This window comes from Panthera uncia, chromosome D2 (assembly GCF_023721935.1).
Source record: "Panthera uncia isolate 11264 chromosome D2, Puncia_PCG_1.0, whole genome shotgun sequence".
Taxonomy (NCBI): Eukaryota; Metazoa; Chordata; class Mammalia; order Carnivora; family Felidae; genus Panthera; species Panthera uncia.
This window is the reverse complement of record NC_064818.1, coordinates 84,974,288-84,998,647: the sequence shown is the minus strand read 5'-3', so window position 1 is coordinate 84,998,647 and position 24,360 is coordinate 84,974,288. Positions and strand designations below refer to the sequence as shown.

The 24,360-nt window shown below is 47.8% G+C and overlaps 1 protein-coding gene across 1 annotated transcript; it reads right to left on the bottom strand.

The window, feature by feature from the left end:
* Window positions 1–23,082: 23,082 nt before the first annotated feature.
* LOC125933078 (olfactory receptor 287) lies at window positions 23,083–24,009 on the bottom strand. Its single transcript, XM_049645950.1, has one exon. It carries the CDS (start codon window positions 24,007–24,009, stop codon window positions 23,083–23,085), a length of 927 nt encoding a protein of 308 aa, XP_049501907.1.
* Between the last annotated feature and the right edge of the window lie 351 nt (window positions 24,010–24,360).

The following is a 24,360-nucleotide window of genomic DNA, read 5'->3' as shown; positions in this document are numbered from 1 at the left end:
CGTGGGCAGGACCTGGTCCGGGGGGGCACGGGTGCCGTGGGCAGGACTGTGAGGCTACAGAGCCACCCGAGAGAGGAGCCTGAGCTCTGGGCCACCTGAGGCTGGGTGGTCAGCTGTCCATCCACCCAGACAGGCAGGTCTGAGAAGGAGGACCCTGGAAAGCCCAAGAGGTTGCCCGGTTCCTGGCTCTGGAGCTCCAGGGAAAAGTGACCAGAAACAGAACTTGGAGAGTCGTCAGCTTACAGAGGGTGCGCCGTCAGGAGTACGAGAAGGTCACCAGCCGGGGATGAAGCAGAGAAGCACCCTCAGCAAGGAAGCCCTGAGGCAAGAGAGGTGGCCAGGGGGGAGGTCCCCGTAAGGCACCAAGTGAGGACAGACCTGTTCCACTGGGTTTATCAGCAGGTGGCTGTCAGGTGGAAGAGGGAGAGGGTGTGCTGGAAGGGGCACACCTGCCAGGTCAGCTGGAGAAAGGGCATTGAAGGAACACTGGTGGAGGAGGGGGCTGCTAGAGGAGGCGGCTGTTGGGGGGAGGGGGCTCCTTGTTGCAGAGTAAGCTGATGGGAAGAGCTTGAGAAGGGAGGGGTTGAGGCAAAGGGATGTAGCCCATCTGGGCAGGAATAGGCCAGGGCCTCAGCTGGGAGGGAGCCCAGCCCTCAGCTCTCCCCGTTCTGAGCGAGGACCACAGGAGGAATCTCCCTACCAGACTCCCCAGAGCTGCAAAGGGCACCCTTCTCTGAGCTGGCCCCTGCTCTCCAGGCCATATCCGGTCCGGGACGATTCTCATCCTAAGCTCCACCTACCCCCACCCCACACCCTGTCCTGGGCTCCAGGCCTCTCAACAGCCCCCACTCCACAGGGGCCCCTCCCACCAAATTCGGATGACTTCCCCTCCAAGGGGACAGAGAGACCCCACGCTGTAATACTGGCATCCACCTGTGCTCACCCCACATTGCCAGCCCTACAGGGCTGTGCCTCTGTCCCCCTCCACACCATCCCCAAGCAGAACTCCTGCCGGGACCACCCTGGTCTCCTACCCCTCACCCATTCACTTGACCCTGCCATCAGACTCCTGTTGTCCACAGGTTAAATTCCCAAATCCTTACTGAGACCCTGTGATCCAGGTCTCACCAGCCCCTACCCGAGGACACTGAGGAGGACAGTCCCCTTTGCCCTGACCCCTCTCACAAGCTTGACTCCAAGTGGGGCTCACACAGAAAGACATCCCCTAAACTGCCCCAGCTCCCCGGGTATCCACCTGTGTCTGTCCATGTACTATATACACGTGTTCCAGGCACCCCACCCTCAGGTGGACAGAAGCATCCTGCAGGCCCAGCCGCTCTGTCCACATGTGCCCTGGTGCAGGGACCAAGCACCGGGAGAAAGGCAGCTGTAGGACTGGAGGCCATGAGAGAGGCCCCTGGCATCCACTGGGAGCATCCAGCTGGCTCCTTCCTCATTGGGGCCAGAACTGACTGATCTGATGCTCCATTTGTTCTGTTTCCTCAGACTCTGGAAGACGGATATTCCTACCCCTCTCTCTGCTCACTGTGAAGTTGGGGGCTATTGCAGCAGACAAGGAGGAGGCCCCTACTCCTGTCTGAGCAGCAGTGTGGAGCCAGACCTGCCCCATGCCCCAGAGCCACAAGAAACAGGATGACCCATTAGCAGATGAGGAGACAGAACTCTGTGGGCTGGAACGCCTCACCACCAGCGGTCCCGTTGACGGCCGTTCCCCCCGCCACAGGCCATCTCCAGGGCCTCCTCTGTCTCCTCCCCCAGCCCCAGTGAGGACACAGTTTTCAGTTAAAGATAGTGGATTGAGCATCACGTCTTCCCGCCTTAAATCCCACCAGAGTGATGAGAAAGGAACCCATAGACTAAGGACGACAGAGAGGACAGCAGCAACAAAACTCCAGAAACTGGATACATGGAGTGGGCTTGGCAGAGCAGAGAGGACTCAAGTGCAAAGCCCAGGAGCAGCGAGTTTACCACCCAGTACCTCTGACATGGTCTTTATTCGTGGCCGACATAATGGACAAAGAGGAAACTCATGGAATCTACAATAAAGCTTATTATTCAAAAATCAATTGTATTTCTATATACCAGTGACAAACAATAGGAAATTAAAATATCTTTCAGATACCATTTCCACTAGTATCAAAAAAACATAAAATAGCTAAGTGTAGATCTTACAAAAATGTGCAAGAACTGTACTCTCAAAACTACAAAATATTGCTTAGAACATTAAAGAAGACCTAAAGAAATGGAGATGTAAACCATGTTAACTGGTTGAAACACTCAGAAATGTTAGGGTGACAGTCCTCCCCAAATTGATCTATAGATTCAATGCGCTCTCAATCAGAAGCTAAGCAGGTTTCTCTTAGAGATTACCAAACTGATTCTAAAGTTTATATGGGAAGCAAAGGACCTAGAATTTTCAAAACAAGTTGAAAAAAGAGCCACAGATTTGGAAAACTAATACTACTGATTTCAAGTTTTATTATAAAACTACAGTGGTATGACGGTGTAGTATTGCCATCAAGAGAGACAAAGAGATCAGCAGATCAGAGTAGAGAGACTACAGAAATGGAGCCACACATACAAAGACAACTTATTTTTTTAACTTGTTTTACTTCTTATTTTTTAAATTTGCATCCAAATTAGTTAGCATAGAGTGCAACAATGATTTCAGGAGTAGATTCCTTAGTGTCCCTTACCCATTTAGCCCATCCCCCCTCCCACAACCCCTCCCATAACCCTCAGTTAGTTCTCCATATTCGAGTCTCTTCTGTTTTGTCCCCCCACCGCCATGTTTATAGCTGCACTATCAACAATAGCCAAAGTATGGAAAGAGCCCAAATGTCCATCGGTGGATAAATGGATAAAGAAGATGTGGTTTATATATACAATGGAGTATTACTCAGCAATCAAAAAGAATGAAATCTTGCCATTTGCAGCTATGTGGATGGAACTAGAAGGTCTTATGCTAAGCAAAATTAGTCAGAGAAAGACAAAAATCATATGACTTCACTTATATGAGGACTTTAAGAGACAAAACAGATTAACATAAGGGAAGGGAAACAAAAATAATACAAAAACAGGGAGAAAGACAACTTATTTTTGACAAAGATGCAAAGGCAATTCAGTGGAAAAATAATAGTCCTTTCAACAAATAATACTGGAAAATTCAGGTATATCTTATTCCCCAAAGCAGGCTTTGATCCATACCTCACACCATATATACTAATAAACTCATAGACCTAAATATAACCTAAACCTCCTAGAAGAAAACATTTGAGGAAATCTTTTTTACCTTGGGTTGGGCAAAAATTTCTTAGACATAAAAGCAAACCAAAGTCCATAAAAGAAAAAAAATCATCAAGTGGACTTCAACAAAATTTAAATCTTAATGGGGGTGGGGGGTGCCTGGGTGGTTCAGTCAATTGAGCATCTGACTTTGACTCAGGTCATGAACTCATATTTCATGGGTTCAAGTCCTGTGTCAGGCTCTGTGCTGACAGCTCAGAGCCTGGAGCCTGCTTCAGATTCTGTGTCTCCTTCTCTCTGCCCCTCCCCCAACTCGTGGTCTTTCTCTCTCTCAAAAATAAATAAAGATTTTTTAAAATTTGTTTATGGTCTTCAAAGACACAGTTAAAATAATGAAAATACAAGCCATAGTCTGAGAGAAGATATTTTCAGATCGCTAGTCTTGGTTGGAATGTAATGACATAACCACTTTGGAAAACAAAGTGGAGCTTCCTGAAACATTAAACACACACCCACCCTATGGCCCCCATCACACTCTTAGGTATTTGCCCACAAGAAATGAAAGCATATGTCTTTCAAAGACCTGTAATTATATGTTCATAACAGCTTTCTTTGTGATAGCCCCAAGCCAGAAACACCTCAAAGCTCCATGAGAAGGTGTAGAAACAAATCACGGTGCATCCACATACTGGATTTATCAGCAATAAACAGGAATGAACTATTGACACAGGCAACATAGATGGTCTCAAAGTAATGATGTCAAATGGGAAAAGTGTGATATATAAAAATCTAGAAAACACAAACTGATCAACGGTGACAGAATGCAGATTGGTGGTTGCCTGCGAAGCATCAGGACGGGTGGGCAGGAAGAGTGAAACCTGCCAGCCAACTGTATGTACTCTCTGACCCTTTCCAGAAAAGGCTTGTCTTGGGGCACCTGGGTGGCTCAGTCGGCTGAGCGGCCGACTTTTGATTTTGGCTCAGGTCATGATCTCACAGTGCCATAGGTTCGAACCCCACGTCGGGCTCTGTGCTGACAGCTCAGAGCCTGATTGGATTATCTCTCTCTCTCCCTCTCTCTCTGCCCCTCCTCTGCTCACGCTCTCTTGGTCTCTCTCAATATAAATAAATAAACTTGAAAAAAAAAAAAAAAGGTTTGCCCCTGGTATAGAGCAATACTTGAAGAGACCATAATTGAGAATATTCCAAAACTGATGGGCAATAGAAATCTATACATTCAATAAAGGTCAATGAATGCTGAGCAGAATGAATATAAATGATGCCCAGACACATTACACCAAAATTACATGACATCAAGGACAGAGAGAAACTCTTAGAAGCAGCCAGGGGAGGGGCAGATGGTCCCAGGGAACTGGAAGCTGACTTTCCAGCAGCTTCTGTGGACATCAGTGAGACAGTGCCTTCAATGCTAGAAAAACCTGCCAGCCTAGGGTCCTGGACTCAGGATAGTGGGTCACTATCTAAGGTGGACATTTGCCACTACTGCAGACATTCAGAACCAGCTGGGCCAGGCCTTACAGAAGAGGCCTGAGAAGTTCCTGAGGGTGGCTCTAGGGGACCAGCCTCTGGAGGGGCTTCTCCTCTGCACCCCGGGTCACCTGCCTGTGGCCAAAAGCACCTGTGCAGTCTGGAGAAGTGCTATTTAAGTAGTCTCAGATGACTCTCATGCCCATACCTAAAAGCCTCTTCAGTAATTGCTTATTTTAACATTATCTTCAGCCTCACTTTCCACCATCCTTCCCTTAACCATCTATATTAGTTTTCCAGTGCTAGATAACAAATTATCACAGATTAGCAGCTCACAACTATTACCTCATAGTTTCCACAGGCCCTCAGCTCAGGGTCTCGCCAGACTGCAGTCAGATGTCAGTTGGGGCTCCACTGGGGTGGGACCCACTTCCAAGCTCCCTCAGGTTCTTGGCAGAATTCATCTCCTCGCACCTGCAGGACTGAGGTCCCCATTCTCTTTCTGGCTGCTGTCAGCACTGAGGCCATGCAGCTCCTTCGAGGCCAGCAGGGCCAGACCCAGAGGGAGTTCCACGTAACCTGTCATCACCAGAGTGATGTCCCACCCCCTTTGCATGTCTGCTGGTTGCTGTCCACTCTCAAGTGCTTTACGTTGTCCTCAAAATATTAATAAAAGCTAATTGGAGATGAACTGGGTTCACTCATTAGACTAGAGGCCTTTTTGCCCAGAAAACTGTTGGCCACATTTGTACCCACGTATTTCCACTGCTTAACCTTTTTAAAGTCTTTTTTTTTTTTCAAAAAGCCTTCATTCAAATTACAGACAAGGGGAATATAAGGCAAATTTTAACAAAGTAGAACTTATTTATTGATAACAATGAAGTTGTATTACTAGGAAGAAATTTCACACCAGGATAAATGTGAGGTGCAGTGTTTTTCTTTAAATTGTTGACTTTTTGGGGCACCTGAGCAGCTCAGTCGGTTAAGGGCCCGACTTCGGCTCAGGTCATGATCTCACAGTTCGTAAGTTCAAGCCCCGTGTCAGGCTCTGTGCTGACAGCTCAGAGCCTGGAGCCTGCTTCGGATTCTGTGTCTCCCTCTCTCTCTGCCCTTCCCCTGCTTGTGCTCTGTCTCTCTCTGTCTCCCTCTCTCTCAAAAATAAATAAACATTTAAAAAATAAATAAATAAATAAATAAATAAAATGTGGACATTTTTTAGTTTATTTATTTATTTTGAGAGAGAACGAGAAAATGAGCACAAGCATAGCAGAGAAGGAGAGACAGAATCCCAAGCAGATTCCGTGCCATCAGTGCAGGCCCGATGCAGGGCTCGAACTCACAAACTGCGAGATCATGACCTGAGCTGAGATCGAGTCGATTGCTTAACCAACTGAGCCACCCAAGCCCCCCTAAAATGTTGACTTTTAAGGAACACCTGGGTGGCTCAATCGGTTGAGAGTCTGACTCTTGATTTCGGCTCAGGTCATGGTCTCATGGTTCATGAGTTCGAGCCCCATGTTGGGCTCTGCGCTAATGACACAGATCCTGCTTCAGATCTCTTTCTCTCTCCCCTTCCGCCCTCAACTCTCTCTCAAAAATAAATGAACATTTTAAAAAGTTGACTTTGAAAAATTATCATTGTAATTCTGGCAAATAAGTCCAGATTTGTTTATTTATTTGTTTGTTTATTTTTGAGAGAGAGAGAGAGACAGTGTGAGCTGGGGAGGGGCAGAGAGACAGAGGGAGACACAGAATCTGAAGCAGGCTCCAGGCTCCCGGCTGTCAGCACAGAGCCCATCATGGGGCTCAAACCCGTGAATTGCAGGATCATGACCTGAGCCTAAGTCTACACTTAACCAACTGAGCCACCCAGGCGCCCCAGTCCAGATTTTACTTTTACCATGGAGTAATTCCTGAGAAATGTTTAGGTTGTATGCCTCAAATTGACAGACACTGTGATTTACAGTGTCTAATACAATGTACCAAGTATAGCCCTAGGCCCCATTGAAAAACTGATGATTGGTTGGACAATAAAGAACTTGCTTGGGGGGGGGTGCCTGGGGGGGTTCAGTCGGTTAAGCATCTGCCTCTTGGTTTCCTCTCAGGTCATGATCTCTTGGTTCATGAGTTCGAGCCTCACATCAGGCTCCGTGCTGACAGCTTGAAGCCTGCTTGGGTTTCTCTCTCTCTCTCTCTCTCTCTCTCCCCCTCTCTGCCCTTCCCCCGCTTGTACTATCTCTGTCTCTCCGTCTCTCTCTCTCTCTGTGTCTCTCTCTCTCTCAAAATGAATAAATAAACTTAAAAAAAAAAGAACTTGCTTTGGAAGAAGGAAAAAGGTCCCACTCACTCTCAAGCATTATACAGCAGGAGACATGGGGCCACCCTGGGCTCTGCCTCCACAACCTTCTCCTTTCTCAAACTTTCAAGTGCATGCCCCAGTGTTGTCAACGTGAGCAGTGTCATGCAGCAAATCTCTAGAACTTACTTGTGTAACTGAGACTCTGTGCCCATTGAACCACAAGCTCCTGTCCCCCTGGCCAGCTCCTGGCAACCACCACTCCACCCTGTTTCTATGAATTGGACTCTTCTAGGTGCTTCATGGAAGTGGAATGGTGCAGTATTTGGCCTTCTGTGTCTGGCTTATTTTTTTTTAATATAATTTATTGTCAAACTGGTTTCCATACAATACCCAGTGGCTCATCCCAACAGGTGCCCTCCTCAATGCCCATCACCCCTTTCCCCTCTCCCCCACCCCCATCAACCCTCAGTTTGTTCTCATTGCTCAAGAGTCTCTTATGATTTGCCTCCCTCCCTCCTCTTTTTCCTCCCTTTCCCTTCCCCCACAGTCTTCTGTTAAGTTTCTCAAATTCCACATATGAGTGAAAACATACGATATCTGTCTTTCTCTGTCTGACTTATTTCACTTAGCATAATACCCTCCAGGTCCCTCCACGTTGCTACAAATGGCCAGATTTCATTCTTTCTTACCACCAGGTAGTATTCCATTGTGTATATAAACCACATCTTCTTTATCCATTCGTCAGTTGGTGGACGTTGAGGCTCTTTCCATGATTTGGCTATTGTTGAAAGTGCTGCTATAAACATTGGGGTACAAGCGCCCCTGTGCATCGGCACTCCTGTATCCATTGGGTAAATTCCTAACAGTGCTCTTGCTGGGTCGTAGGGTCGTTCTGTTTAGCATGTCCTCCAGGTTCACCCATGAGGTCGTGTATGGCAGGATGTCCTTTTCTAAGGGTGAATACTATTCCACTGTATGTATGTGTGTATACGTGTGTATGTGTGTATATATGTGAATTGTGTATATGTGTGTTTATGTGTGTGTAAATGTGTATATGCACATGTATGCATGTGTGTGCATCTGTGCATGTGTGCATATGAGTATATGTGTGTATCTATGTCTGTGTGTATGTGTGCATATGTGTGCACATATACATGTATATGTGTGTGTATGTCTTTATGTGTGTATATGTTTGTATGCATGTGTGTATGTGTGTGTGCGTGTGTGCGTGCGTGTATACATGTACATGTGTGTATGTGTGTTTATTTGCATGTATATGTGTATATGTGTGTTTATATTTGCATGTATGTGTGAATACGCATATGAATATTTTATGTGTGTATGTCTATGTGTATATGTATATTTGTATATATGTGTATACACAGATGTATTTGTATATGTGTCTATATATTTGCATGTATGTGTGTGTGTGTGTGTGTATCCACACATCTGTTGATGGACACTTAGGTTGTTTCTGTGTCTTTACTGTTTCAATGAATGTGGAAATGCAGACAATCTTTTCACTCTTAGTTCTTTCCTTTGCTGTTCAGAAGATTGTTGTTTGACATCACCCCACTCATCTACTTCTGTTTTTTGTTGCTTATGCTTTTGGTGTCATGTCCAAGAAATCACTGTCAAGACTGATGGCATGAAGGTTCTCCCTGTGTTTTCTTCTAGGGGTTTTACAGTTTCAAGTCCTGTATTTGAATCTCTAATCCATTTTGAGCTTATTTATGTGTAAGACCAGGGTCCAATTTCATCCTCTTACATGCGGGTCTCATTTTCCAAAAACATTTGGAAGGCTATCCTTACCCACGTGTGTTCCTGGAACCTTGCTGAAGATCAGTTCCATTGCCTGAGTTTGTTTCCGGGTTCCCTGGTTTGTTCTGTTGGCCTATATGTCTGCATTTGGGCAGGACCACACTGTTTTAATCCCTGTAGCTTTTGAAATCAGGACGTGTGATGCCTCCAGCTTTGTTCTTCTTTCTCATGATTGCTTTAGCTATTCGGTGTCTTTTGTGATTTTGTGTAAATTTTAGGATTACCCTGATACTTATGCCAGACAAACACACTATAAGAAAAGAAAATCACAGGCCAATATCCCTGATGAACATACATAGAAAAATCCTCAACAAAATACTATCAAACCAAACTCAGTGGCACATGAAATAGCTCACACACCATGATAGAGGGATTTATCCTTGGGATTCAAGGATGGATCAAAGCACAAATATCCATTAATGTGATGCACCACGGTAACAAAAGGAAGAGTGAAAATCCTCGTAACAACCACCTGCCATCATCCAGCTCCAAAGTTCTAGGTCACAAATGGCTTCAGGACTGGAGGAGAGCAAGTGCATCCCCCAAGCTCATGAGAGAGCCCAGCCATCCCACAGCTACCCACACACGCCTCAGTGAACACAGCCAAGCCAGGAAAACTGCAGCTGTAGACTCATGAGGGGTAATAGAGGACTTTTGTTCGATGCGATTGCAATGCAATTTTAAGCCACTGAGGTTTTTATTCAGGTGTTATTTGCATATGATTAAATTCACTCATGTAAAGTGTAGAGTCTGATGCGTCATGATAACTGCATGAAATAGTGTGGCCATCAATACTATCAAAATGCAGACCAGTCTCCTCTAAGCAGCTCCCCGTCACTCAGATTTGCCCCTCCTAGAATAGCACGTGAGGCATGCAGTACATTGTCCTGTGTAATTCTTTTCGTCTCTACCTATTGTTGCTGTGTGGGATACCACAATGTGACTATCCCACACTGCTTATCCAGGTGATGGACCTTGGGTCACATTCAGTTTGGGGCTACCATGAACAGTGCTGCTATAAACACACTCATAAACATCTGTGTGTACATCCAGTTCCAGTCCTCGTGGGTAAACACCTACGAGTGAAATTGCTGGGTCACATGGTAAGTGGATAAAGATATTGCTGTGCTGTTTTCCGAAGTAAGCTGGTAAGACCTGAGGTGCCTTATTACCCAGTCACTGTACAACCAGATGACCTACACCTAATATGAACAGTATAGCAATATGAACATCAAAGCAACAGGGGACAAGCAGGGTTTCCCCACTGCCTGTCATGACCCCAGCTGATGGGCACACCTGTGACCTGGGGTCAGAGCCACATCAACGACCCACTGGCCCAAAGCCAGGGCTCACCAGCTGCTCAGTGAGCAGAGGCACACAGCACACAGCCACGTACAGACATTCTATTCACTTCAGCAGGAATGAAACTGTGATGATTGTGATCACAACAACTAATGTAATAATCATAGAGTAAACGGTGCTTTATACCAAAAGGAATATTTTCTTGTTTTTAATTTTTTTAAGTTTACTTATTTATTTTGAGAGTGACAGAGACAGCACAAGTGGGGAAGTGGCAGCAAGAGAGGGAGAGAGAGAATCCCAGGCAGGCTCTGCACTGCCAGCACAGAGCCCGACAGGGGGCTCGATCCCACAAAGCCATGAGATCATGACTTGACCCAAAACCAAAAGTTGGACACTTAACCGACTGAGCCACCCAGGTGCCCCAGGAATATTTTCTTAAAGAATTGTGTCCAGAAAAAATGCTCAACATCACTCATCAAAGGGGAATACAAATCAAAACCACAATGAGATACCACCTCACACCTGTCAGAATGGCTAATGTTAACAACTCAGGCAACAACAGATGTTGGCGAGGATGCGGAGAAAGAGGATCTCTTTTGCATTGCTGGTGGCAATGCAAGCTGGTGCAGCCACTCTGGAAAACAGTATGGAGGCTCCTCAAAAAACTAAAAATAGAACTACCCTATGACCCAGCAATTGCACTACTAGGCATTTACCCACAGGATACAGATGTGCTGTTTCGAAGGGACACATGCACCCCCATGTTTATAGCAGCACTATTGACAATAGCCAAAGTACAGAAAGAACCCAAATGTCCATCGAGGATGAATGGATAAAGAAAATGTGGTGTATATATATATATATATATACACACACACACACAATGGAGTATTACTCAGCAATCAAAAAGAATGAAATCTTGCCATTTGCAACTACGTGGATGGACCTGGAGGGTATTATGCTAAGTGAAATTAGTCAGTCAGAGAAAAGACAAAAATCATATGACTTCACTCCTATGAGGACTTTAAGAGACAAAACAGATGAACATAAGGGAAGGGAAACAAAAATAATATAAAAACAGGGAAGGGTACAAAACATAAAAGACTCTTAAGTACAGAGAACAAAGTGAGGGTTGCTGGAGGGGTTGTGGAGGGGGGTGGGCTAAATGGGTAAGGGGCATTGAGGAAAACACTTCTTGGGATGAGCACTGGGTGTTATACGTAGGGAATGAATCACTGGAATCTACTCCTGAAATCATTATAGCACTCTATGCTAACTAACTCAGACGTAAATTAAAGTATAAATAAGTAAATAAAAGTAAAGAACTGCATTCAGAGCAACTCAGTCATCTTCAGAGTAGAAATCATCGTGGACAGTATCCCCGGGGGCTGTCAGGGTGGCCCCTCCGCTCACAGCTGCCAGGCTGAGTCACTGCATTCAAGTCGGGGACAGTAGGTGGACAGAGACTCAGGTCATGGGTCCGCGCTGTGCTCACCATGTAACCATGAGTCTCTTCAACAAAGTGAGACTCTAGCCCCACTTCGTCCTGCCAACAGGACAGGTGAGGGGGAACCCAGGTCCTCACAGTGCAGACATGGTAGTCACTCTCATTGTGCAGATGGGCATGATGACAGAGCCGCTGACAGCTGACAGATGGAGCACAGGGTCACAGAGCCACTGAGACGGGGAGCAGGGCCCACCCCGGCTCCTGGCCGAGGCTGTGCTGCCTCGAGTGATGAGTAATGCCTGATGTGTGGCCCAGAGAAGCTCACAGCAACTCTGTGGCCCCATCCAACATTTCTTCATATTTAAGAGGAGCTTGTTAGCCAACCACATGCATTTCAAACAGAAAGGTTTTGGGAGATGTGCTGGGAAGAAGAGGTTGACCTGGCCCACCATCTCCAAGGAAACACAGCATGGTGCAATGCAGCCCTGCTGGTCAGTGGGGATCAACGGGTTCCCACAGAAGCCCCGTCCTGCTCTCAAATCCAAGATCAAGAGAGATCTGACTCATATCCCAGTGGCAAATGAGCATGAAGAAACGCCCAACTTCATAGTCATCAGGAAATGTAAGTTGAAACCACAATGTGACACATCCTCCAGGATGGCTAAAATGCAGACAGACAGTACTAAGTGCTGACGAGGACAGAGAGTGCTCTTACACCCCCTAAGGGACTGGACGGTGCAGCAATCATTCAGAAAGACTGCTCATCTGCTAAAGCTGAACAGACACAGACCTATGACCCAGCGATTCCATTCTTGTATATGTGCCCAAAGGGAGCACCTGGGTGGTTCAGTCAGTTAAGCATCCAACGTCAGCTCAGGTCATGATCTCAAAGTTTGCAAGTTCAAGACCCATGTCAGACTCTCTGCTGTCAGCGCAGAGCGCACTTCAGATCCTCTGTCCACACCCCCCGCCTCTCTGCATCTCTGCCTCTCTCTCTCAGAAATAAACATTAAAAAAAAAAAAGAAAAGGAATGCATGCATATTCTCCCTGAAAGAACAGAACTACTTATAATAAACAAAAGACAGAAACAACCTAAATGTCCATCAACAGTTGAGTGGTGAATCGTGATCTGTTCGTGCAATGGGAATGAATTTCAGCTGTACACGACTCCTGAGAGAGTCATCCTTCCATGATGTTGAGGGAAAATGCCACATACACAAGAGCACATCATGTGGTTTCGCTTAAAGACAAAAACAGGTAAAACTAATCTGTGGTGGTAGGTGGTTAAGATCATGGTTACGTTTGGGGGCCATGGGGTCTATCTGGCTCTCATCAGGGTGCTGGTTTAATACGTGTGTGCTGTTTCTAAGAATTCATCAAGGGTCTCTGGGTAGCTCAGTCAGTTAAGTGTCTGGCTCTTGACTTCAGCTCAGATCATGATCTCACAGTTGTGGGTTCAAGCCCTGGAGCCTGCTTGGGAATTCCTCTCTCTCCCTCTCTCTCTGCCCCTCCCCTGTTCACATGCGCTGTCTCTTTCAGATATTTCAAATATTTCAAATAACTCATCAAATTATACACCTAAGGTTTGGGCACTTTTATTTATGCATTTTATGATTCAATAAAGAGTTTGCACACTGGATCTAGTGCACAACACGGTGACTACATTGGGTCACACTGTGTTGTATTTTTTAAAGCTGCTGAGAGAGTGGATGTTAAAAGTTCTCATCACAAGAAAAAAAGTTGTTACTATGTGTGGTGATGGATGTTAACTAAACTTGTGGTGATCATTTCTCAGTATGCACAAATATCAAATCATGATGTTGTATGCCTAAAACTAATATAATGTTACCTGTCAATCAGACCCCGATATAAATAAATAAATAAATAAATAAATAGTAAGTGCAAAGGACTGTCAAAGTTTTGTTTGCCACATACTTACATAGCTTACTAGAAATCAAAAGGGGTGAACAAGCAGCCCTTTGCCTGGCGTGACTGTGTTCTGGGTGCAGGTGGGGAAGTGTTGGAGACCTGCTATGATGTGCAGCCTGCTGGTGTTTAAGGTCGCAGCCACACTGCATGATGCTCTGGGGCAGCCTGCAGACCCTGTCCCAACTGAGTGTGGCAGCCAGGGTCCTTGCAGGAAAATTCCACGCAAACCGGGGAATCCAACGTCTGCTGAGGCCGGGAAGCAGTCAACACACCTCATCTCCCACAGCGCCCCCTCTCCTGGCTCTGCCTCCTGCTGCAGCCACCCCACTCTCTGGAGGCTGTGTCCAACAACATAATTGTTTAAAATTAATTGCCTCCTCTGAGCCGAACTCCTCTGAGTGAATTTGGTGTCGTTAGTAACTGGGATAGACTTCATCACGCTCATGATGATGCCCTAGAGTCCCAGGTCCCACATCTCCCTGTGCCTAACAAGCCAGAACCACCCAATTTGTCATCAGCTGGGGCCTGAGAAGTCATGTCCCCCCATTGGCTGCTCAGCCTCCGGCAGCCCACCCACCTTCTTTTTAATGATGCCCCTGGGAAGACAGTACTTTGGTCTCCCAGCTGTTAAAACTTCTCCCATCAAAGTCGGCTGGAACTGTAAACTTTGATTGGGTACCAAGAGGTTTATTAAGGAGTCCCCAATTGCCTGAAGAACACAAACTTTTTCTCAGAAACAGGGCTCAAGCTAAAACACACCCCCTTGGGTGAAGCAGGTCAGGCAGGGGGCAGAGGCCGGGCAGACAGCCCCAGCTCAGCATGAGCTGTGCTGTGTTGGAGAACAGCCCAGGAGGCACAGAAGTGTCACAGACTCAGGGTGCCCAGGGCCCTTGCTGCCTACGAGGAGCTGGCATCTCCTGGACAGCATCCTCCTGGGGAGGAAGCTGCAGCCAAGCTCCAAACTCAGTTCCAGCCAAGCTGTTCATTCTAAGTTCCTCTTGAGGGTGAGCACAGGAACTCTATGTCTACAGATCCAGGGTAGACAGGCCCCACATTGCCCCCTGGTCTTCAAAGAATTACTGAAATAGCCCCAAAGCCTCAAAATTCTCACCTTCAACCTAGGGCTTGAGTGATCCAGGATGCCCCACAAAGCACCTCTTCTGATGGCCACTCTCACCTGATGTGAGGTCACTCCAGAATTTACCTTCTCTTGTTCCACAATACCAGGCATTTTCCATCAAATGTGATGCTGTCCCCATAGGTTCACCTCACTTCCTCCTTCAGCTGTTGCCACCTCCTGGCTCCTTGATGGAGTATCAGTGTGTACTCTCTGCTCACCCTCTCCCAAGCCTCTGTCCCCACCACCTCACCCAAATTACTCTGTCACAGCCATGTGGCCTCTCCCACAGTGAAGCCAAAGGTCCAGATGAAGGTGGGAAGGCACTATCAGTAGCACCTGGCTCTCTGCCTCCCTCGTGCCTGCTCTTCCCGGTTCCCTGGGCTGGTGCCATCACGCTCTTGATCTCTTAGCATCAGAAGGGCTCAGGCTCATCATCCAACTTCTCTTTTCTCTCCTCAGCCCCTCCTCTGGGGTCTCACCCAGTCTTGTGACTTCTGCTGCAACATTCTCATATAAGTACCACTGTCCAGGCTCTCCCCGGAGGTCCAGACCTGTGTCCAGCTACTCACTGACCATCTCCACTCAGACATCTCCTCATCTCACAGACTTGATGTGTCCAAAGTAGAGCCCTTGAAATTCCCTCCAAAATTGCTCTATCCACAGCTTTTTCCACCTCTACTGATGGACTCTATCCTTCTAGTTGCTCAGGCCAAAACCCTGAGTCACTCTTGGCCCTTCTTTTTCCCTCACATCCCAACAGCAGTTGTATTGGATCTACTCTGAGAATATATCTAGACCCCAGTGGCTTCTTCTTCCACCGTTGCCATCACCACCACCTCTCACTTGGATTATTGCAATGGCCTCCCAACGGCACTCCCTGTTTCCACACTACAGTGTCTCTTCTACATATTCAAAATCTCATCACTCCTCTACTCAAACCCCTAAGAGCTCCCAGCTCATTCAGAGCACAGTTAAGGTCCTCATCAGGACCTGCAAGGTTCTGCATAACCTGGATCCCCTCCATTCCTGATATCACCTTCTCTTACTACACTCTTCTATCACCTCACTCTAGACACATAGGCTCCGTAGCTGCTCCTCAAACACCTTGGAGACATTCCTTCCCTCTGTGGAAGAGGAAAGGGGGGAGGGGAAAGGGAAGGAATCAAAAAGTTGGAAGAAAAGGAGGGCTTGGGTGGGTCAACAGATGTATGAATAGATGGGTGAATGTATGGTAGGCAGATGGCTGGCTGGATTAGTGGGTGGATGGATGGGTGGATGGTAGGTATGTAGAAAAATGGTGGGTAGATAGATGGTGGGTAGACGGATGGATAGTAGGTGGGTGATTGGACTGGTGAGTGAGCAGATGACAGTGCTAATGGTAGGGACACAGATAATAGCCACTGGCCTCTGTTCTCAAGGAGCTTACAGTGTAGGGGGAATCAACACTGACAGATAAACACTACAACATCCTTTTGCCAGGAAAAGGTGGCTTAGGATGGAGTCAGGAGTCACCTGAACAGCTTTAGGAGAGAGTGCACCTTAATCACAGGCTCAGAAATGGCCACCATGACCAGATGGTTGAAAGAAAAACCAAATCCAGACATAGCCAAGTCCACAAGGCAAAAAGTCCAGCTCAAGATCTGGGTCACCCAAGTTGCATTTGGGTGGGGCTTTCCTCAAAAACCAGTGGAGTTCTACAGCCACAGGCCAACCTTTAGGGTAGCCCAGAGGCAGACGGCATGCCATGAGCATGAGTAACCCTGATGTGTTAAGGGGCAGCTGACCCTGAGGCTTTTGGTTGCCTCAGGTGCCCAAGGAATGGACATGGGGCTCCTGGGAGCACAGGATGAGGGAGACAACCCAAGAGCTGAGGCCTAAAGAATATGGAGCCAGCACAAGAGGAAAGGGTGCTCCTGAGAGTGGGGACAGCACATCAAGAACACAGAGAGATAAGGAAACACAGGTCACAGAGAGGAACCAGGACCCAGAACAACCACACCACAATGTTTGTACATATTAGTGTGACTAAGGTGATGAGAGAGGATAGGTTTCTAGAACTTTTAACTAAATTTGTTTGTTTTCTAGAGGAGGGAGGAGTAGTGAGCTAGGTGATGAAGTCTGAGGGTGAAGGTCTGGGTACAGCTTTGCAGACTGGCTGGCTGTGGTGACCTCTGCCTGGTCTTACCTTGTGTGGAAAACAAGATGATAAAACCTTACCTGGTCTACTTTTCAAGGAAGCCATGGGCATGAAATGAGATGATGTGATCTATAAAATGTAGTGACCAGACCACATGTAAGGGATTTTTGTTGTTCACATTCACTGGGTCAATAGCACAGCACAGGAGACAGACCCGCTCATACTGTGGGGTGTAAACTGACACAGCCTTTTGATGCAAGGCAGTAATTTGGCAAGGAATCAAGCATGGCTGCAAAGAGGCTCATTCGGGCACGTTATTTGCAGTGTCGTCTATAAAGGAAAAACATGGAGATCCTCTAAATGCCAATTAGTAGGAAGCTGGTGAAATAAATTATGGTATATCATTTACTTGGATGATAACTGCTAATTAAAAATAAGACTTAGAACTGTTATTTGTTGATATGAAAATATATAGTCATATATATATTAAATGGAAATTTCGGTTGCAAACTTTGGTGTCCTGTGATCACATTTTTATAAAAGTGAGGATATACTTAGAAAAGCATTTTAAACAACCTATACGAAACCATGGATATGGTCATTTCTTAACCACCCTTACAATGAGCATATATGCTTTACTAATAAGGAGAAAAAGGAAGGTTATTTGTCCCCTTAAAAATGTTCATATATCTATTAAAGAAATTGAATCAATAATTAATAATCTTCAAGAAGAAAAAGCCCCAGACCCAGATGGTTTCACTGATAAGTTCTACCAAACACTTAAGAAGGAAATGATTCCAGTTCTCTACAAGCTCTTCCAGAAACTAAAAGCAGAGGGAAAACTTCATAACTCATTCTATAAAGGCAGCATTACCCTAGTAACAAAACCAGACAAAGACATTACAGGAAAGAAAAACTATGGAATACAGGTCATGAACATAGGTATACAAATCCTCAAAAAATATTAGTAAATCAAATCCAACAATTTCTCTTTTAAAAAAAACTATACACCACAATCAAGTGGGATTTATTCCAGGTATGCAAGATGGAACCTCTAAAAACCAATTAACGTAATCCATCACATCCAAAGGCTAAAGACAAAAAGTCGTATGATCATATAAATGGATGCAGAAAATGCATTTGAAAAAATCCAATATCCATTCATGATGAAAACTCAGCAAACTAGGAATGGAAGGGAATTTCCTCAATTTTCCTACAAAAAAAAACTACAGCTAACGCCATGCTTAATGATGAGAAACTAGATATTTCCCCTCCTGAAACCGGAAAAAAGGCAAGTATGTCCTATCTCACTACTTAAATTCAGCATCATACTGAAAGACTAAGCTAATGTGATAAGATAAGAAAAGGAAATAAAAGTATAGAGATTGGGAGGGAAGAAAGAAAATTTTTCTAGGATGACATGATTGTCTTTGTAGAAAATCCCATCCAAAAAATGACAAAAAACTCTTGTAATTAAACAGTAATTACAACAAAGTTGCAAAATACAAATTCAATATACAATTCAGTTTCTTTTATATATTACTTATATATCAGCAATAAACAAATAGAATTTGAAATGTAAGACACAATAGCATTTCCATTGGCAAAAATGAAATACTTAGTTATAAATCATATAACACATACATATAACAAAATACATATAAGATCTATATGAGGAAAACTATAAAGCTCCAATGAGAGAAATCAAAGAAAATCTAAATAAATGGAAAGATATTCCATGCTGATGCATAAGAAGACTCAATATTGTCAAGATGCCAATTCATCCCAATTTTAGTTATAAATTCAATGTAATCCAACCAAAATCCCAGCAAGTTAATTTGTAGGCATCAACAACTGATTCTAAAGTGTAGCCATCACAATACTGAAGAAAGACCAAGTCAGATGACGGACACCATCCGACCTCAAGACTTCTGTGAAGCTAAAGTAATCAGCACAGTATTGGTGAGAGAACAGACTAATCAATCACTGAAACAGAACAGACTCCTGTAAGTACAGGCAACTAATCATTGACAAAGGAGCAAAGACAATACAATGGCGAAAGGACAGTCTCTTCAACAAATGGTGCTGGAACAAGTGGACATCCACATGCAAAAAAAAAAAAAAAATGTAGACAGTGACCTTACACCTTGCACCAAAAAACTTAATTCAAAATAGATCCTAGAACTCAATGTAAAATGCAAAACTATAGAACTTCCAGAAGGTAACATAAGAGAAAATTGAGGTGATCTGGGGTTTGGTGATGACTTATTAAGGTATAACACCAAAAACACAAACCATGAAAGAAAAAGTTGATAAGTTGGACTTCATTAAGATTAAAACTTCTGCTCTGTGAAAGACATCCAATGGATAAAAGACTTGTATCCAAAATGCACAAGGCACAAAGAACACTTAAAATTCAACAATAAGAAAACAGACAACCCAATTTAAAAATGAGCAAGAGATATGAGCAGACACCCCACCAAAGAAGATACACAGATGGAAAATAAATATATGCAAAGATGCTTATTAAGGATTGCAAATTAACAACCATGAGATACCACTATACACTGGTAGAAAGACTAACATCCAAAACACTGAGAACACTAATGCTGGCAAAGATGCAGAGCAGCAGAAACTCTAGTTCATTGTTGGAAGGAATACAAAACGGTACAGCCACTTTGGAAAACAGTTGGCCAGTTTCTTACAAAACTTAAAACATGGCCCTACCATACTATCCAGCAATCACACTCCTAGGTATGTACCCAAGTAATTTGAAAACACATCTAACAAAAACCTACATCTAGATGTTTATAGCAGCTTCATTCATAATTGCCGAAATCAGGAAGCAGCCAACATGTTCTTGAATAGATGAGAATAAGTAAACTGTGGTCCATCCAGACAATGGAATACTATTCCGTAATAAAAAAGAAATAGGCTATCGACTCACAAAAGGAGATGGAGGAAACATATGCATATTGCTTAGGGAAAGAGGTCAATCTGGAAAGGCTCCATCCTGCACAATTCCACTTATATGACATAAAACTATAGCGAAAATAAAAAGATCGGAGCTTGCCAGGGGTTCAAGAAGGAGGGAGGGAGGACGAACACGTGGCACACAGGATTTTAGGCAGTAAAACTGCTCCGTGCGATTCTGTAATGGCGGACACATTACAGGTGCGTTTGCCAAAACCCATAGAACGTATAACACTCAGAGTGAGCCCTGATGTAAATTATGGACTTTAGTTAATAATAATGTGTTAATATTGGTTCATCAATTGTAATGAACGTACTCAACACTAATGCAAGATGCTAATAAGGAAAAACTGAGGGAGGGGTATATGGGAGCTCTACATCCCTGGTCGATTTTTCTGTAAACCTAAAAGTGCCCTTAAAGTCTATTATCTTAAAAATCATTAAAAAAAAAAAAAAAAAAAAAAAAAAAAAAAAAAAAAAAAAAATCCCGTAAGAAGAAAGGAAAGGATTAAAAAGCAGGAAATGTTAAAAGCTGGTTCTCCTTCACTGACTTACTGAGGACCCTGAGACCCTCAGAGCCAAGACCGGCCGGGCCCAGAGGGCAGGGCTTCTGTCCGGGGCACCCTGTTGTGCTGACAGCGGCCCAGGTGAGTGTGAGCAGGGCAGGGACCCTGGCTTACACCGCAGCACCCGCATTTCAAAGAGCTTCAGGTTCAAACTGTTCCCTGAGCTGCTCTAATGTTGCTCCCTGACCCCTGCCCCCCTCCTGCTGGACCTCGGTTTTGAAACCCAAACTCCCCTGAGGAAGGTGTGTCCAGCACCAGGTCACTGAGGTGGCCTTGTCCTCGCGTGACTCGTTGGGTCACAAAAACTGCACAAAAACCCTTCAGTGATAAACGCATAGAGCACCTTGCGGGTATGAACCCCCACCCCCGACAGCTGGCGGTCCTCACCGTGAGCATCACCCCATTTGCCATGAGAAAGCCGAGGCTTGGGGAGGTCAGAAGTTGGACGGAGAAGCCCCAGCTGGAGCCCCCTCCCTGGTCCCCAGGACACCCTGCACCCCTCTTCCCCGGGGAACCGCCGGAAGCGCTTCGTACCCACCAAGCCCACCAGGCCCGACCTCAGGCCTGCAGCCCGGCCCTCACACCGGCCGATAATGGAACACAGCATTCCCTTCAGGCCTCCAGAAACCGCCTAATTCCTAATCCAGAGAGGGGACGCTAAAGGATTGGCGCGTTCCCAATGAGGGGGCCCCCAGAGTGGCTCTGAGCCAGGAGGAGGGTGCCCCCCGCGCCAGGAGGAGAGGTGCCCCCGCGACTGGGGATCCGAGGCCGTGGCACCCACAGCCTGGAGGGGCGGAGGGCCGTCCCAGACCTGCTCTGGGGCCCAGCAAAGCAGGTGCGGACGGAGCGCACTGTGTCTCCAGAAGGAGGGGAGCTGTGCCGCCCCTGCTCTGGGTCTTTAGCCCAGGGAAACCCTTGACAGGGGCAGGGACAAGAAGCATTTGCTGGTGGCTTGATAAGGTCAAGCCTACATGGGCAAGGACCTCTGCCTGCGGCCACACCCAGGGCCACGCCGACCAGGGCATCCGCCTGGAGCGCTACCCGGGGCGGGTGAGGGACAAGCAAGGGCCAGAGTCCAGTTGCCTGAGCCGAGGACCCTCTGGAGGTTGACTGGCTGAGGACATGGGACCAGAGGGGAGGGACCAGAGGGGAGGGACGTGTGGGTGGGGGCGGTGGGGCACGGAGGTAGGGTGGGGCGTGGAGGAGCCTTGGTGGATCCCCTGCCCCGACTGGTGCTCTTGAAGTTCATCCATCGAAACAGCCTCTGCCTCTGGGGAGAAGCATCGACAGTGAGGCCTCGATGAGAGAGCAAGAGAACGAGATCCCCTCCAAGCAAGCGGCTGGCCCACTGAAGTGGTTTCTGGCTGTGCTGACCCTTCTGTGTGGCATTGAGGGGGTCGGTCAGCCTCTCTGGGCCTCCGATGCCACAGCAATGAAGTTACAGGACCTTGGCCCCCCTCCCTGCCCTGCCCCGGCTGGTCTCTCACCCGGGTTCCGAGGCTGTGGACACACCATGCTGACGTGAAGTGTTCTAACTGACCACACCCCTCTAGCAAAGGCATGAGCCGGTTATATGCAGACACGCTTTAATTCATGATTCGGAGATAACGTCACAAAAGCACAGGCTTCACGAGCATCATTAGCTACAGATGACCAAGTGGACGAGTCGGAGAGAGGCAGTATACTTTTACTCTGGCCCTGGGCCCACGGGGCGTCTGGGAACCCCACCTTCCCACTGTTGGGAGATGTCTCCTCAACCCCCTGGGCAGATGCTTACCGGTACTGTGGGCACAGGGTCACTGCAGAGAATAAACACCCTGGACGTGGCGTCCCTTGGCCTGCTGAGTATGGGTGCCACCAGCAGCACCTCCCGAGCACCTGCTCCCGTCGGGCCCCGGACACACGGGCTCCCCACATACTCATCAGGGCCCCATGGGATTGCGCACGTGCAGTCTCCATTCGTAGACAAAGACACAGAGTCGTTATGTGACTTGCCCAAGTCACGCCAGCAGAGGGTTGGATTCGGAGCCTGCGCTTGCTGCTCTGAGAATATGTAATGATGGGCTGTCGCGTCAGACCAGGCCTCCCACAGAGGTTCCAGACCCCGAGGACCTCACACCACTGAGCCACTCAGAGGCCGAACCAAGACCCCCTCCCTTTGACACGGGTGCGTCCCACAGTGCAGACCCCAGGAGGAGGTGAGCCCTGAGGGGGGTGCTCTGAGGCAAACCCACACGCTGACTCCAAACGAGAGTCTGTGTGCCACCAATGAGGGCAGACTCAGGAAGCCACATGTGTTAGCAGTGGGGAAAAACCCAAGGGCAGACAGCCCACCCCTCACTGACAAGACAGCTCTCAGTGCCCCGGGACCCAGACCGGGCTGGGGGCTCACGGGCTGGTCCAGCGCCCAGTACTGGTGGGCAGCGGCTATGTGCCAGGGCACATAGTGCTTCCCCGGGCGTCGTGTCCTCATTTCGCTTCCACAATCTGTGTCTGGACCCCGGGGGCACCCCCAAGCCTGTGACAGGGGCGGAGACCCCCTGAGGCCGGGATGGGAGGGCCCCTCCCACACTGCCAAGCACCCTTCCCGAGCCCCCTGCCTCCCAAGAGCCCCCGCCCACACTGGGACATCAGGATGCTGTTTCCAGCCCGTGCAGAGAGCGATGCTGAGCGCTGGCTCCCACAGACGGGGCAGTCCGATGGCCCGGTCCCACTGTGTGGGCTCGGAGGGTTCATTTCCGCTGCACCGACCTCCGCAGAGCCTCCCTGACGTCCTTGTTCCTCAGGGTGTATATGAAGGGGTTCAGCACGGGAGTGACAACGGTGTTCAGCACCGTGACGGCCTTGGTCAGGTCCAGCGAGCTCTCCACCGAGGTCCTCACATGCAGGAAGATGGTGGAGCCGTACCAGATGAGGACCACGGTGAGATGGGAGGAGCAGGTGGAGAAGGCTCTGTGCCGGCCCCGGGCCGACGGGATCCTGATGATGGTGGCAACGATGTAGGCGTAGGAGAGCAGCGTGACAAAGCAGGAGCCCAGGATGACACAGAAGGCAATGCCGAAGGCCGCCAGCTCCACACCCCGCGTGTCGCTGCAGGACAGCACGATCCAGGGCGCGATGTCACAGAAGAAGTGGTTGATGACGTGGGAGCGGCAGAAGGAGAGGCGAGCAATGAGGGCAGCGGGCACGGTGATGGCGGAGAAGCCGCACAGCCAGGAGCCCAGAGCGAGGCGGGCGGAGAGCCCAGGCGTCATGGTGCTGCCGTAGCGCAGCGGCAGGCAGATGGCCAGGTAGCGGTCGTAAGCCATCGCGGCCAGCAGGAAGTACTCGGTGCAGCCCAGCGAGAAGACAAAGTACATCTGCGCCGCGCAGCCGGCCAAGGAGATGGCTCCACTGTGCGAGGCGAACGTGGCCAGGGCCTTGGGCACACAGGCCGTGGTGAACCAGATCTCCAGGAAGGAGAGGTTGCAGAGGAAGAAGTACATGGGCGTCTGGAGGCGCCGGTGCGCCCCGACCAGGGAGATGATGGCCAGGTTCCCGGCCACCGTGAGCACATACGCGACCAGGAAGAGGAGGAAGAGCCAGGTCTGCAGGCCCCGTGGCCCCGGGAAGCCCAGTAGGACGAATGTGGAGAGGTTCTGGCTGCGGCCCCAGGCCATGAAGGCGGCCCGGACACGGACCACCCTCGCCAGTACGAGGGACCTCCTACCCCAAGCCCTCACTGAGGCCTAGGAACGGAGGGGCCCGGCCCGTTCCCCTCTCCCTGGGGTCCACTCACCTCGTCTCTAATCCCAGTGTTCCAGCCAGGCCTGGTGTCCCTGTGGGAGCCCGTGGACCACGGATGACCGTGGACCTCGCCCTCTTGGGGGGAAGCCGCTCAGGAGACTGGACCCAGGTTATCAGTTGCTTGCCACCTAGGGAGGGGGAACATCTCCTCATTCTAGACTCCTTGTCACCTTGTGGGAGGGGTCCTTATTCTAGACTCAAGAGGCCAGGGAAAGGACAGGAAT

Bases quoted from the DNA above. Each gene is read 5' to 3' on its own strand.
- LOC125933078 (XM_049645950.1), bottom strand. From the start codon at position 24,009: ATGGCCTGGGGCCGCAGCCAGAACCTCTCCACATTCGTCCTACTGGGC.